Source organism: Leptodactylus fuscus, chromosome 11 (assembly GCF_031893055.1).
Source record: "Leptodactylus fuscus isolate aLepFus1 chromosome 11, aLepFus1.hap2, whole genome shotgun sequence".
Classification (NCBI taxonomy): domain Eukaryota; kingdom Metazoa; phylum Chordata; class Amphibia; order Anura; family Leptodactylidae; genus Leptodactylus; species Leptodactylus fuscus.
The window spans coordinates 29653685-29669508 of record NC_134275.1 but is presented as its reverse complement, the minus strand read 5'-3'; the positions used below and the strand labels follow the sequence as shown (position 1 = coordinate 29669508).

General features: G+C 42.4%; 1 protein-coding gene across 4 annotated transcripts in view; it reads right to left on the bottom strand.

Annotated features, from left to right (window-relative positions):
* DENND1A (DENN domain containing 1A) overlaps positions 1–15824 on the bottom strand; it is a 553473-nt gene that overhangs the window by 13691 nt on the left and 523958 nt on the right. For 2 of the 4 annotated variants that reach the window (XM_075260171.1, XM_075260173.1), the window contains exon 20: positions 10877–10936. The exons of the other annotated variants lie outside the window; for them this stretch is intronic. In XM_075260171.1, the coding sequence (XP_075116272.1) occupies positions 10877–10936 (60 nt within the window). The remainder of the gene's footprint in view (positions 1–10876; positions 10937–15824) is intronic. 4 annotated transcript variants of the gene reach the window in all.

Here is a 15824-nt window from a genome sequence, read left to right as displayed (position 1 = left end):
CAAGCAATTTGTGAAAGTCTCCCACTAGATATTTGCCATATTACGATGACAAAAGCTCATTTCAGTACTTGCAAGAAAGTAGCGATAACATCAAGATGGCATTGTGACAAAATATGTTCAGTCTCAATGAAAGCTCCAAAAGCATGTTAGAACGAGATGCGCAATGTGTACTTGTGTATTATGTCATAAAAACACTAAAAAACTGACAATACAATGCATGACACGAGTCAGTAAGTGCTGTTATTTACTAACAAGGACAAAACCTAAATTATTACATCCCCCCATCCACCAGTGTCTTATCCTTAGAGGGATGAACACCTTCATGTTCTATTTATTTGAAATATAATAGTATATATTCAGACAAAATATACAGAAGTAGAAAATAAGAGGACAGTGGTGTACTAGCGCAACCCCCTCTCCCCCAAAAAAATTAAGGGTACTATCTGGAATGACAGATTTATTTATTTATTTTAAGAAATGGGGCAACATTTTCTGGAGTCCCCCACTACTGTTGTTCTGACACTACTCTCAGGTTCCCCACTGCTACTGTCCTGACACCTCTCAGGTTCCCCACTGCTACAGTCCTGACACCTCTCAGGTTCCCCACTACTGCTGTCCTGACACCCCTCAGGTTCCCCACTACTCCTGTTCTGACACTACTCTCAGGTTCCCCACAACTACTGTCCTGACACCTCTCAGGTTCCCCACTACTCCTGTCCTGACACTACTCTCAGGTTCCCCACTGCTACTGTCCTGACACCTCTCAGGTTCCCCACTGCTACTGTCCTGACACTACTCTCAGGTTCCCCACTACTGCTGTCCTGACACCTCTCAGATTCCCCACTGCTACTGTCCTGACACCTCTCAGGTTCCCCACTGCTACTGTCCTGACACCTCTCAGGTTCCCCACTACTGCTGTCCTGACACTACTCTCAGGTTCCCCACTACTACTGTCCTGAGACTACGCTCAGGTTCCCCACTACTGCTGTCCTGACACCTCTCAGGTTCCCCACTGCTACTGTCCTGACACCTCTCAGGTTCCCCACTGCTACTGTCCTGACACCTCTCAGGTTCCCTACTGTTACTGTCCTGACACCTCTCAGGTTCCCCACTGCTACTGTCCTGACACCTCTCAAGTTCCCCACTGCTACTGTCCTGACACCTCTCAGGTTCCCCACTACTGCTGTCCTGAGACTACGCTCAGGTTCCCCACTACTGCTGTCCTGACACCTCTCAGGTTCCCTACTGTTACTGTCCTGACACCTCTCAGGTTCCCCACTGCTACTGTCCTGACACCTCTCAAGTTCCCCACTGCTACTGTCCTGACACCTCTCAGGTTCCCCACTACTGCTGTCCTGACACTACTCTCAGGTTCCCCACTGCTACTGTCCTGACACCTCTCAGGTTCCCCACTGCTACTGTCCTAACACCTCTCAGGTTCCCCACTGCTACTGTCCGGACACCTCTCAGGTTCCCCACTGTTACCGTCTGACACTTCTCTCGAGTTCCCACTGCTGCTGTTCAGATGCTTTTCTGATGTCCCACTATTTCTGTCCCAATACGTCTCTCAGGTCCTTGACTACTGTTATGATCCTTTTTGGAGTCTTCCATTGACACTTCTCTTGTAGCTCCCACTGCTGCTGTCCTGCCTCTTTCTTTGTGTCCCCCACTGCTGCTGCTGTCCTGATACTTAAAGGGGTATTCCCACCTCACATACTCATCAGTCTTTACTGCTGTAAAATCTTCTTTCTTCCTGGTTTCTTGCATCATTTGGTGGGCGGGGTTTCACATGCAACCTGCCATTTAGCTCCGCCCCCAAATTCACGTGTAGCTCCGCTCACCCATATTGGACTATGAAGTACAGGCAGCAGCAACTCCATTCTGTGTTACATACAGAGACTGCCTGTCTCTGCCATAATGAGCACAATTGAATTAGCTAGCCTGATAACTGGGAGAACAAAAGAAATGAAAGCAGCTCCTCTCCTCTATCTGATAGAAGGAAGCTAGGTCAGGTGGTGTAGACACAGGAATAGCTAGATACACAGGCTCGCTCAACCAGCCCAGCGGTCACGGAAACTAATACACCTGAGGAAGGGCGTAGTATAACGCCCGAAACGCGTTGTGTGAAAGTTTGTCTGAAGTCAATAAAATCGTGTACTTTTAACCACTAAATAAGAGAGCGCAGTTCCTCAGTTTCGGATTCAGAACAAATCTGAGCCATTGGTCCTTATACCACACTACTACTGTCCTGACACCTCTCAGGTTCCCCACTACTCCTGTCCTGACACTACTCTCAGGTTCCCCACTGCTACTGTCCTGACACCTCTCAGGTTCCCCACTGCTACTGTCCTGACACTACTCTCAGGTTCCCCACTACTGCTGTCCTGACACCTCTCAGATTCCCCACTGCTACTGTCCTGACACCTCTCAGGTTCCCCACTGCTACTGTCCTGACACCTCTCAGGTTCCCCACTACTGCTGTCCTGACACTACTCTCAGGTTCCCCACTACTACTGTCCTGAGACTACGCTCAGGTTCCCCACTACTGCTGTCCTGACACCTCTCAGGTTCCCCACTGCTACTGTCCTGACACCTCTCAGGTTCCCCACTGCTACTGTCCTGACACCTCTCAGGTTCCCTACTGTTACTGTCCTGACACCTCTCAGGTTCCCCACTGCTACTGTCCTGACACCTCTCAAGTTCCCCACTGCTACTGTCCTGACACCTCTCAGGTTCCCCACTACTGCTGTCCTGACACTACTCTCAGGTTCCCCACTGCTACTGTCCTGACACCTCTCAGGTTCCCCACTGCTACTGTCCTAACACCTCTCAGGTTCCCCACTGCTACTGTCCGGACACCTCTCAGGTTCCCCACTGTTACCGTCTGACACTTCTCTCGAGTTCCCACTGCTGCTGTTCAGATGCTTTTCTGATGTCCCACTATTTCTGTCCCAATACGTCTCTCAGGTCCTTGACTACTGTTATGATCCTTTTTGGAGTCTTCCATTGACACTTCTCTTGTAGCTCCCACTGCTGCTGTCCTGCCTCTTTCTTTGTGTCCCCCACTGCTGCTGCTGTCCTGATACTTAAAGGGGTATTCCCACCTCACATACTCATCAGTCTTTACTGCTGTAAAATCTTCTTTCTTCCTGGTTTCTTGCATCATTTGGTGGGCGGGGTTTCACATGCAACCTGCCATTTAGCTCCGCCCCCAAATTCACGTGTAGCTCCGCTCACCCATATTGGACTATGAAGTACAGGCAGCAGCAACTCCATTCTGTGTTACATACAGAGACTGCCTGTCTCTGCCATAATGAGCACAATTGAATTAGCTAGCCTGATAACTGGGAGAACAAAAGAAATGAAAGCAGCTCCTCTCCTCTATCTGATAGAAGGAAGCTAGGTCAGGTGGTGTAGACACAGGAATAGCTAGATACACAGGCTCGCTCCCTGCTCTTAGCCCCTCCTCCCTCCCCCCTGAGAGCAGCAGATACATCACTTGACTCATGAGCGGCTAAGTCAGGGCTGTGGCCACAAAGAAATGAATAAAGTAAGATAGTGGACAAACAAAGCAGTTCTGCTGAAGCAATGTATTTAGGAAAAGTCTTACATCCACATTAACAAGCAGTATAGATAGGATCCTTGTGATGGGACAACCCCTTTAAAGAAATATATAAAGAATTACAGTAAGTTAAAGTAATAAACAAATAAATGAAAGACACCGGAGGGGAGGCCAGGTCTTATCTCTAACATATTAACATATGGGACTGAGGTCACCAGATTTGGGGCCTTAAACCTTGTAGAATAAGGACATGCTGAAGGTTTAGGGGCCTCATACCTGGCGACAGGTTCCCTTTAAGAGAACTCTGCATACTTTGTGAGTTTTATATAAAAGGAGAGAATTAGTGAGATCAATTAAACAAATTTGTAGTCAGCAAAAGTGAAAGAGATGAAGCGTTACACAGACGAGGAGAAAGTGATTAATTATTGTGAGTCATTAGTCAAGAGCACAGCCAATGGGGTTCGTCCTGGACTCATTAAAGAAGCTACTTTTAATGTTTTGGTTTTTTTTCTAGTTTGTATAAGGTTCCAGCATCTTACAATATCACTACTCTCCAAATATAACACAGTCACAATGGATGATACAATTTTTGTTCTGTTTTATCTCTTACAGGTGCTTGTATACTGAACAAAGAGATCAGATAGACAGGACAGAATGATATCAGGGTTACCAAATGTATTATCATAAAACATGTTATATAGATATATATTATATACTACTCTGTGACAAATACTTGCCGGTAACAGATCGTGTATAATGGTAACCATATTCATTCCCTCACTAAAGCTTATAATCTGTGAATGAGTGACTCTCGAGCACTGCTTTGAAGTGGATCAGTCTCCTATCAGAGGGTAGCATAGGATAGAAGAGGAGATACTGAGCTCAATGATATACAGGTTGTTATGATCCGATTCCGTATTTTTATGTAATAGGCATTTGGAGCTTCCCCCGCCCACACACAATGACTGACAGCTGTCTATGTATTGGAACTCATAGTGAAAGAGCTGTCAATCATGGTGTGTGGATGGAGATAGCAAGACTCACAAGCTCTTTCTAAATGCTTTCAGTAGATATATAGAAAGCCCCGAGAGTCCTGTTACCTCCATTGCCTGCCTGCCCACGGTGAGGGAATATCATACAGGATGATCTGTCAATCACTTTGTGTGGACGGCAGAGGCAGGACTCCTGCCTCTGCTATCCACACAAAGTGATTGACAGCTCTTCTATACAAGGACAGCTGTCAATCGCTGTGTGTGAGAGGGGGAAGGAAGAACTTGCAGGCTTTCTTTATGAGCACCAACAGCATTTAGAGAGAGCCTTTGAGTCCTGCTTTCCCCGCCCACAGACAGTGATTGACAGGAAGAGTACAGAAAACATTTAAATAGGTTTATGCATAAAAATACTAAAACAAATCCTACAATGCTATATACCCTGTGCTCAGCACATCTCCCTCTATCTTATCTATCTTATGTACCTAGATCATAGAGATTCACTTTAAATCCATTACTTACCTATTTGTTATTCTGTTTAGGTGTACCTATATAGCCATATGACCTAACCATTCTAGTACCTGCAAACTATTGGTTTTCATATATCAAAGTAGTCCACAGACAAAGGTTAAAGTTTCTCAGATAATAAGAGCAATTGCACAAATGCAGCACTAAATCCACTTGGGTTTCATGGTAGGAAGCCCCTGGACACCAGAAGACTCTTCTGAACTAACTGTGCTTGTTGTTTCAATCTTCCATGACTGTTGCAAATTCATGAGTCGCCATCACAGCTTATATGGTCATAAAATACCAATAATAGGGCAACACATTGTCAGCGGGTATTGATGTGATATCAGGAAAGCCTTGGATTATTTAGGCAGACCATAAAAATACATACAATACGAGACATTTTAGAGACGGCAGATGAAATCTTAGATTTTAAAATAATACTGTAACTAGGTAATATGAATGCCAACCATGTGTTATTTCTCAAAAGGATGACAAATGAACAAATCATTGCCAAGAATAGGAACTAGGAAAGCTCCTGCCAACTTGTAGGAAGCAAAGGAGCTGTCAGATAAGGGCTGAAGAACTAAGACCCAAGAGAAAAAAAAATAAAATATACAGTACTGTGCAAAAGTTTCAGACAGGCATGGGAAAAATGCTATAAAGTAAGAATGCTTCACAAGAAGAAATGCTAATAGTCTATTTTTGTTATTTTACAAAAAAAGTAAATGAACAAAAAGAAATCTAAATCTCATCAAGATTTGTGTAATCTTTGCCCCTTGGAGGAGGAGTCCTGGAAGTGCTGATACGTCCCCCGCAGAGCCCTGATCTCACCTTCATCCAGTCTGTCTGGGATTAGAAGAATATTCCATAGAAGATTCCATAGTTCTCCAAGATTTTTGGAACAACCTCCCTGCCGAGTGCCTTCAAAAACTGTCTGCAAGTACTGAGAAGAACTGATAGGAGGCAAAGGTGACACCAAATATTGATGGGATTTAGATGCTATCATATATTTTTTTTACAATGAACGAAAGAACAGACTATTAACCGTTCTATTTCTAAAAACATTCTAAGGGTGAATTCACACTGAGTAAACGCTAGCTTATTCTGAACGTAAAACACGTTCAGAATAAGCGGCGTCTAAAGCAGCTCCATTCATTTCTATGGGAGCGGGGATACGAGCGCTCCCCATAGAAATGAATGGGCTGCTTCTTTCACTCCGTGCAGTCCCATTGAAGTGAATGGGGAGTGCCGGCGTGTACGCTCCGGCATGAGCAGAGCTTGCCGTATACGCCGGCACTCCCCATTCACTTCAATGGGACTGCACGGAGTGAAAGAAGCAGCCCATTCATTTCTATGGGGAGCGCTCGTATCCCCGCTCCCATAGAAATGAATGGAGCTGCTTTAGACGCCGCTTATTCTGAACGTGTTTTACGTTCAGAATAAGCTAGCGTTTACTCAGTGTGAATTCACCCTTACTTTGCTTTTTCTCCCCCACATTTGCCTATAATTTTTTATATAGTACTGTATATACACACAAAGTATATACAACATTTACAAATGTATGTGAAGGGCAAAAGGAGAAAAGATGGATACTGGGAAAAAAGTGTCATCCTGATCAACCTTGCTGCGGATTCCATGGCTTATTCAGGGCTTATTCAGCTGTACAATCTGCAGCACAAGACTCAGTCTGTTTAGCCCCATTGTTTCTAGGAGCAAAGACATAGGATGAGCAGGGCTGAAAGAATCTGAGGCAGCCTCGAGTTTCTCTTCACTTTCCACCATGTGAATCTAGCCTAACAGAGGAATTGCACAACAAAGAATTCTAAGTAAAGATGCCTCAGTATTCCCATTGGATGAGGAATACAACGTGTCCAGAAGTGGCATATTGTTCCATACAGTGGTCCCACTTATCATCCAGTGGTGCACATGTATTATGGACCAGGAGACCTCTGTAAACGCAGGATCTAGGAGAAAAAAAACCTTGGTGCTCCTTTGTAGTATATAGAGTTACATAGATGTAGAATATAGGTCTATAGTAAACTAGGAGACACCATATTAAAAATGTGTGGCACAAAGAATGGTACGGTGGCTGTGTGCCGGAGGTCTAGGTTTATCTGGATTTAGCAAATACATCTCTATTGAGTTTTACTTTGTGTCTTCTCAATCACAAGGCATTTTTTTGAGATTTATGCCTGAGATTTATATTCAGTAACAACAAACATTTGTTGAGTTTTCATTGAGCTGGGTCATTTGGTTTAAGTGGAGTCTGTTGGGTCCAAAACACACCCTAAATGAATAATAATGCCTTAAATAAGAGCAGAAAGATACCTTTATGGCCCCCAAAATGCAGAGAGAATCATCTTTTTATGTATATGCAAACCAGCCTGCAAGTGCTCTGGGGATGGACCTGATTTGCCTCTGGATCTCCCCTAGAATTGCTTCTTTAACCGTCTCTTTTTTGGTCTCTCTTTGCGTAAAAACTGTCTGTAGGCAAATTATACTCCACCCCTGATGCACTTGCCATAGAAAGAGGAATACTTCTGCACTGCATTGGTTAGTGTTTCTTCTCCTGTTATAGGCCCTTACAAACCATTATTATTGGTTTGGGAGCCATTTTGGTCCTGGTAAGCTCCATTTAAAGCCACTACACATGCATCAGTTCAACACGCTCAGAACCAAAGCGAGCCATCACTCACAACGTATACACACTGTTACTAGATGCTGTTACTGAGCATTGTAGGAACTATATTGTCTGCAGTTCCTTACATAGAAGGACAGCCAGAAGTAGTGACATTTTAGAATAAAATCAATCATGTGACAATAGGTATAAAGGTCTATATCATAGCCCAATGATTGACATATTGGAGATTGTATATTAATCTGACACGTTTCACACATTATCCTTCACCAGGTTTCACAAGTCATAGGATGAATACATAAGAAACCATGCAGTAGATGCTTGCTACACTACAAGAGTAGCAGAACATGCATTGTTAGCAAGAAGTGCCCAGGTTTAACCATTTTGTGAATGTAAGACAAAAGACTTTGAGCAAAAATGATTTTTACAAAATCTAAAACCAAAACTTGCATTTGCTCCTTTGAAGCGTCCGCAGCTGCTTGTCACTTGGATATGGAGGACTATATAGTATTCAGCTACAGATTTTACAAGGGGCTAGTGTACTTTGCTAGTCCAGTGACTCCTTCATATTGGATGTCTAGTGACTGTTGGGATTCGGTTAGAGTTAGACCACATCCAATAGGCAAGCTATGACATACACAAGCCATAGCTTAAAGGGAGTCTGTCAACAGGGTGAAGTGTATTAAACCAGCAACACAGACAGGTCAGGTTCACCTGAACTTAACTCCTTTTCCTCATGAAAATTTGTGTAGAGATCTTCATTTATTTCAGAATATGTAGTTGTGTAGTCTGGAGCACTTAAGGCGGCTCTGTTGCTCCAAACTGCTGCACAACACAATGCTCTAAATACAGGTGAGATTTCGGCATAGCTCCCTGGTCCTTTCTGCCAAAAAAGGAAGGCGGGTGTATCAGAGCGGTGTGGAGCCACAGAGCCGCCCTCAGTGCTCATTTGCATATTTTGAAATAAATTAATATCTTGGCAACAGAGACAAAAAATCTCATGGAGAAAAAGTATTACATTCAGGCGAGTCTGACCTATGTAACTGTCTGACTATGCTGCTGGTTTAATATGCTTTTCCCTGGTGATAGACTTTTAGGAAAAAAATATACACATAGAAAACACATAGATGAAGTACAGAGAAGACTTGGAGAGTGCACAGTTATGCATGACCTATGACCTATGGTGGTCACAATACCCTTGACCTCCGGATTTCTGCCCCCCTTGCCACATTGTGCAGAGCTCTTGTGTTGCACTCCATGGTGCCTCACTGATAGATCATTTTTACTGCACCTATGACGATACTAGAGCTCTAATGGCATCTCCGCAGTGGCTTCAAATTAACCTAAAATTAACATTTAGTTGTGTTTTACATAAATCACTTTGCTCCTTATGCTCCCTAAAAGTCCCACCTCATCCAGAAACTGTCCTTTCTGCTCTTTTTCTGTCCTTTATCATAGTTTCAGTCATACACCGCTACAAGACTTCTCTTGCGCTGCCCTACACTCAGGAATGGACTTTGCTTGCCCTGTCTGACAACCCTTCACTTCTCAACAATTTCTCTAAATCCACCTCTTGATATAAATCTCCTATTTAATCCCTCTCTAATATAATACTGACGTTCATTAAATATTAACCTTTAGCTTTCTCCTTATCTACTGTATCTAATAATAATCCTACTAAAATTAAATTAAATGGCAGATTTTGTTATTAACTATATATATATATATATATATATATATATATATATATATATATATATATATATATATATATATACACACACACACACACACAGATTACCGGTATACATAACATTCCATGGTATATTAGTCATTTGACTAACCACTAAGTTCTCTGTGGAAACTTAATTGGGCAATCCAAGGGGCTCCAATCTATGGCCCTCCAACAGAGAGGGTAAAAATATTAATGATCCTATGTGTGACAACCGACACCCCATACAATAAGTGCCAGATGTCCTCAGCATCTGATAACAAAGAGAATGGAGTAGGAAGCAGATACTGCTGTTCTCTGTGTAGTGGCCAGATCAGGTACTGCAGATCAATACCCTTTCATGTGATTGGGAGGTTATCTGCAGTGACTCAGTTCTGCCACTATACAGAGAACAGTGCTGTCTACCTCCTGCTCCATTTTCTGTTATCAGATGCTGAAAACAGCTAATCGATGGGGTGCCAGGTGTTGGACCCCCAATGATCTTTAGGATAGGTCATCAATAACATTAGCCTGGAAAACCCCTTTAAAGCTGGCCATGCAGAGAAGACTCTGGATACACCTATACTTATGATATAAATGGGTGAGCAGCCCCACTGAAATCCAATTCGGTGGACATTAATATAATGTGTGGCCAGTTTAAGGGTCACAGATTAGAACCAAGGGCCTATAGCAAGAACTTCAACAAGAGTCTTGTTTTTCCACAGACTAAACTTTTTAAGGTCCACTCAGATCTTTCAATAAAGAGCACTAAAAGGGAACCAGCCCCCTAGTTTGTGGGAACTAAATGACCTATAGGTACTTATCGATAAGTAGTCTAGTGTTTCAAATAACAGGATAGGAAATAGGATAACAGAAAAAAACCAAAATACAAAAAAAAACTTTATACTTACCTGGAGATGATTCTGATAAATCTCATCAAAATCATCTGTGGTCACTATAGCCAGGCAGTACACTTCGACTTCAATGCACATGCGGCCAAGATTCAGCACATGCGCAGTAAGGCTGAGGAGTGCTACTACAAGTTCAGTGATAAACTGCATGCGCTGAGGACAGAAGCTGGAATTTTATTTTTAATACTAGGACCAACTTGATTAGCATAGGGGTATGTGGGACACTAAACCTTTGGCCCAAAATGACCTGATGGTTAGTTTAGATCCCAAATGGACTTGACAGGTTTTCTTTAAAGGGTTTTTATAAGAGAAAAAAAGTATAGATCTGGTATTGCAGCTCAGTCCTATTCAAGTGAATGTGTAAGTCACAAAAATATAGTTTGGAGAAATGCAAGTTTCAATTCTCTGCCATTCACAGAGGAGTTTTATTGAGTCTGGATGTCATTTTTGCTCATTCAGTATATGATAGACCCAACTTACACACTTTATTAGAGCTACAGAGAGCGAGTCAGGCAAAGTTGTAAGTGATAGTACAGACTCGCAAACTCTACTCACGGGCATGGTGTTGCGCTGGATCCTTGGTGGAGGAGGTCGAGGAGGGGGAAGTTTTTCTTGCTGTATCAAAATGGAAACTGACATATCAGTTACAAGTAATGTATAGCATTCATGCACGTTATTGTAACTTTAATAGGGGTCCATCAAGTTCCATCCTCTGGAGTGAAAATCAGCTCCAATTGCTTTCCAAGAATGTCAAAACCTGTCTATAAATACAATGAAATCTCTTGGTGATGGTCACAAATAAACAAAAGTCACCAGCCATAAGTTAAAAAAAGAAAATGGTGAAGCATAATATACTGTACACATTTGATAAAGGCTTAAATGGAACTGGATTTGTGGTCAATGTATCAACATCATCCTGTGCATGCGCCAATCCTCATCAATAAGAAAACAAATGACCCTGTGAGACCGACGCACATGTACACACCACGTCTACCTCCACCTACAGTATGGAAACCACAATGAACATGCTTCGATTCTCTGCTGGAGCAGCCTGGAAATGACATCCACGTCAATCCATCGAACAGGAATGACAAAGCAACCAAACTTGGGTACTTGGAGGTCTGGACACACCCAGTGGACACTTCAGGGCTAAACTGTGTAGGACAAGGGAGGTTTTTGCACTTTTAAAGTACATAACACTACTGGGGGAAATAGAAGTATAGAATGAGCTTTTCCTATCATATAGTATGGTGAGAATGTGTGGTGAGACACTTTGGATAGTTCATCACAATCTGATCAATGAGGGTCTGACAACCAGGACTCCCACAGATCAGCTGTGTGAAGAAGCCACAGCACTCGTGACCACTGTGAATGGGGTTGTGCAGCAATATCAAGCATAGCCCCTATGCAATGTTTAGAGCTGTGACTGGTATTGAGAGACAAATCTGAAGTCTCTTAAATAGCTGATCTGTTGTGGTCCCTTGTGTCAGACCCTGACCAATCATATATTGATGCAAAAATGTAAACAATGGAGCCGCACACTCTAATAGATGATAGGTGGTGCTGGCAAAAAAAGGTCCTCTGACCCCAAACATGGCCATGTGTACCTGTACACCTCCATTGTAGATCTTACCTGAGGAAGATCTTTTGACCAAAACGTCCTAAATTTTGCGATCTACTGTTTCTTTTTTGTACATATTGTCTCCGATACATGGTGTGTATATGATGTATCAACCTATATTGTCATTGTGTGGATTTCACGAATTAAATATTTTCTGGCACTGTCCTAGTGTGTGTGGCAATCATATATGGATGACCAGAGGGGTACCTTGAAACTTATGGACCCCTACTTATCATGTGTTATCTATAATGCTAATGTCTTCTTGTATTGCAGAGGGGCCTTTTGGTCCCCTAAGGCTCATCATTGATTGCTACCTCTGCACCCCCTGTAGCACACCTCTGTGGATGGCCTAGTTCAGTCCTAGAAAACCCCTTCAGGTCAGATTAAATCTATATCCAAAGTAATAAGTTTCAGATTATACCGAATACTCTACCCAAGGCTAGGTTCTGGATGGAGTCCCCCTGTTCCTCTGCTGGGGTTAGTTCGGGCCCTGAAGGCCAAGAAGATGATCAAAGTATTTCACTTTCTACAAGCCATGCTCACTATAACTAGAGTCTCAGTAGGAACTAAGTGGCCCTAGGAGTAGGGATACATCCAAAAAGTGACTTGAGTGTTCACTTTACCCCATACCTGTATGGTGGAATGAGAAGCAATATCTAATAACACTACCATTAATACCAATTAAAGACATTGTGGATGTTAAGATAAATTGCAGTTCACAATGACATGGGTAATGTGTAGTATTTATGCACTGATGCTTCAATAAATTAATATTACTTATTCTGACAATATGACAATTCTAGTTAAGACTTATGAATTACATCAGTCAGACATGGGTCACTGCTTTCAATGTGGCGCAGAACATGAACAGTATATGCAGAAAAGAACAGCGAGTATAGGAACCAAAGTAGACAGAAAACAATAATTGTCAGAGAAGCAATTGACACCTACTAGTGAGACCAGCACAAAGTAGCATGAGGCCCCGTCAGCTGTACAGTCGCCCACATACTGCTCTTCTCTACATTCGCATACGGCATGTTGCGTGTAATATATCTACGCACAATATACATATATAACATCTTCCGTAATTATCTGAAATTTTCCTAATGTGTCAGTTGTGATTGTCAAATGCATCATAGATTTTGTTGATCTGATCACAAAGCTATTGTGTGTCTTTTGTAATTCTACAATGTTCCACATGGTATAAATAGCAGTCGATGCACTTCTGCGATATGCCCGCTTGCCTTTTAAACTGACATGAAATTACTCCGAAAATTCTATTCTACATATTGCAGAAATGCTGCACTGGCATTGAATCTGTTAATATCCTTCTGTAGCACCATCTAAACATGGAGGTGGAAGCACTGGGACTTAGCCAGCCTAGAAATCTGCGTCTGGCATGGGCTTCTCTGGAACGATTCACTCTTCCCACTTCTAGTAAAGAGACAAAAACATGATCATATGGTTCCCATCACAGGTTCTAAAATGTGCAGAGACAGAAGAGTGGGACGTTCTTCCTGCCCAACTTGGGCTGCTAGCAGATGTGCCAGACAGTAATACACACATGGATGGAGAACCGTACCTGGATTCACTTTACTCCATAGTCTGCTAGTACCACAAAGAATTGGATATTAGATTTAGTCGAGTAAACAACAGATTTATCTTTTTTTTATTTCAGATTTTGACAGTGAAAAGAAAGAGCAGCACAAAAATGTGAACGTAATGATGTGAAAAGTGTAAGAGCTACCATATAATAAAGGAGATGAGTACCCCCCCCCCCCCCCCCAGACATTCACACACCATGGTTTTATCAGAAACTGCTTTTAGTTGCGGTCTATATGAAAACTGTGCCGATCTGGATGCCGGGGCAGTGTGTGCCACATCCTGGGGGCGTTCACCACGTGTTAACTCAATCGAAGATACTTCTGAGATAATAAAAGGAAAAGGGGATCACCCAATTTCACCAGTGTGAACAGTACCCATAAAGAACATCTTGCATTGCATGGATAGCACTGATTTAAAAGAGAACTGTGTAATGCTTCATCCATCCTCTGGGGGCACTGCAGAAGAAATGGACGCTTTCTGTCTAGTTCCTCTACAGATTACAGGTTATCAATGAGGGGATCCAGTGAAAGGAAAACCTATGAGCAGCATTTTGTTGGGGGATCCTTCTAACAAAATTAGATAGTCTAAAGTGGATAACATATATAAGTATAAATGTAACCCAGCTAGAAGGAAAAGGAAAATCTTTCAAATGTAAAGTCAAAAGCTCAGTTCACATTGGCATATCTTCCTTTCCCTCTGGGATCTGTTATTTTTGATGCCATACTATTCTTACTGCCAAAATAACAAACCCCCTATTGCAAAGTTAACGGGTGTCTGGGAAAATTGATCAGAGGCAAACAAATGGCTGGTACTAAGCAACAATTGTTTAATACTGCTAGTGTTACCCAGGGCTCCATGGCGCTCATTTCCTTTCCCTTCACAACATAGCGGGAAATGCCCAGTTACTGGCTGCAATGGTCAACCCTCTCCGTGATCGGCAGGAATTTCCGACTATGATCCAAGAGGAAGGCGGAAGTGGAGCAGAGTAAGGACCAGGACAAAGTCAGAATGGAGGAAAGTATAAGCTCTATTATTTATTTAAGACACTTGTAACCAAAGGAAAGGTGTCACCAAGTATTACATTTAATTTTGGGTTTATATTACTTGTTTTTCATGACACTATGTTTAAAAAATGAAATAAAAAAAAAATCTTCAATTTGCACTCTGAAAACTATTACTTACCACTTCTGTAGTGGTATTCTTTATAGAAGGGAGCTCATTTACATCACAGACAGGATTACAATAGGAGATAACACCCCATAATACCCATCATTGCACTACACTACACTACATTGCATTACACTACCGACAATAGAGGATATCACAACTCTCCCATAGACCTTAATGACTTGGCTCCAGACTGCTGCTGCCCATGGCCACAACTATGTTGGAAAGCAGATCACAATGTTTACAGAGCATCTACACACACACACACACTTTGTTTTTTAAGCTGTGTCAAGGCTTAGGGTCCGCAGGGCCATTCTTCTTTTATTATATAATAAAAGGACTCTTTGCCCAAATATAAAATTCCCAGTTTACAAAAAGTACCACGAGGTGCAAAACCCAAACTATAACTTGGGGAGAATTGAGTTGAATTAACCTCCTCCTTTTTTCGCCGCTGGTTGTCACTTCCCATCCCCCACAGGAGAGTAGAAGCAGAGGTTTTGTTCTACTACAATAGATGTTTATTTTTCGCCAACTAATTTTGCTTGGATAAGCCCTTTACGATGGAACACCAAAGTACTCCTCCTGTGACAATAACAACAAATTCAGCACATACTGAAATTTGCATTTTTATCTTTAGTATTTCTTTATAGATTTCAGTGACCCGTGCTTAAAAACTGACAACAAAAAGCGACTGTAAATAAAGCCTGTAACATAACAATCTGACAGTTCCCATAGCAGCGCACTGGAAAGTCTTGTGCTGCCGCTGGTTCCCATCACACCAGCGCTTCTTTATGTATCCAGCACTGAGGAGCTAACTCTCTTCTGCTGTCACGTCTTTGTGGCTTTAAGCTGCAGGTATAATGTAGATGGAGGATCTATTCCAGGGGCATGAGTTCATTTAATAATGAAGCTTGTGCCCATGTGGCTCCTGTTCCCGCTCTTCGTCATTGCCCGATTTGGGGCAACAAACTCTAGACCTTTATGTAAATTATGACACCACTATACAGATGTCTTTACATGTATTGTGCCTGCAAACATAGGCTCAGTATGCATAAAAACCAGCAATGGTACAATGGTGGCATCATTTGCCTACAGCTTGTAAATGTCTGC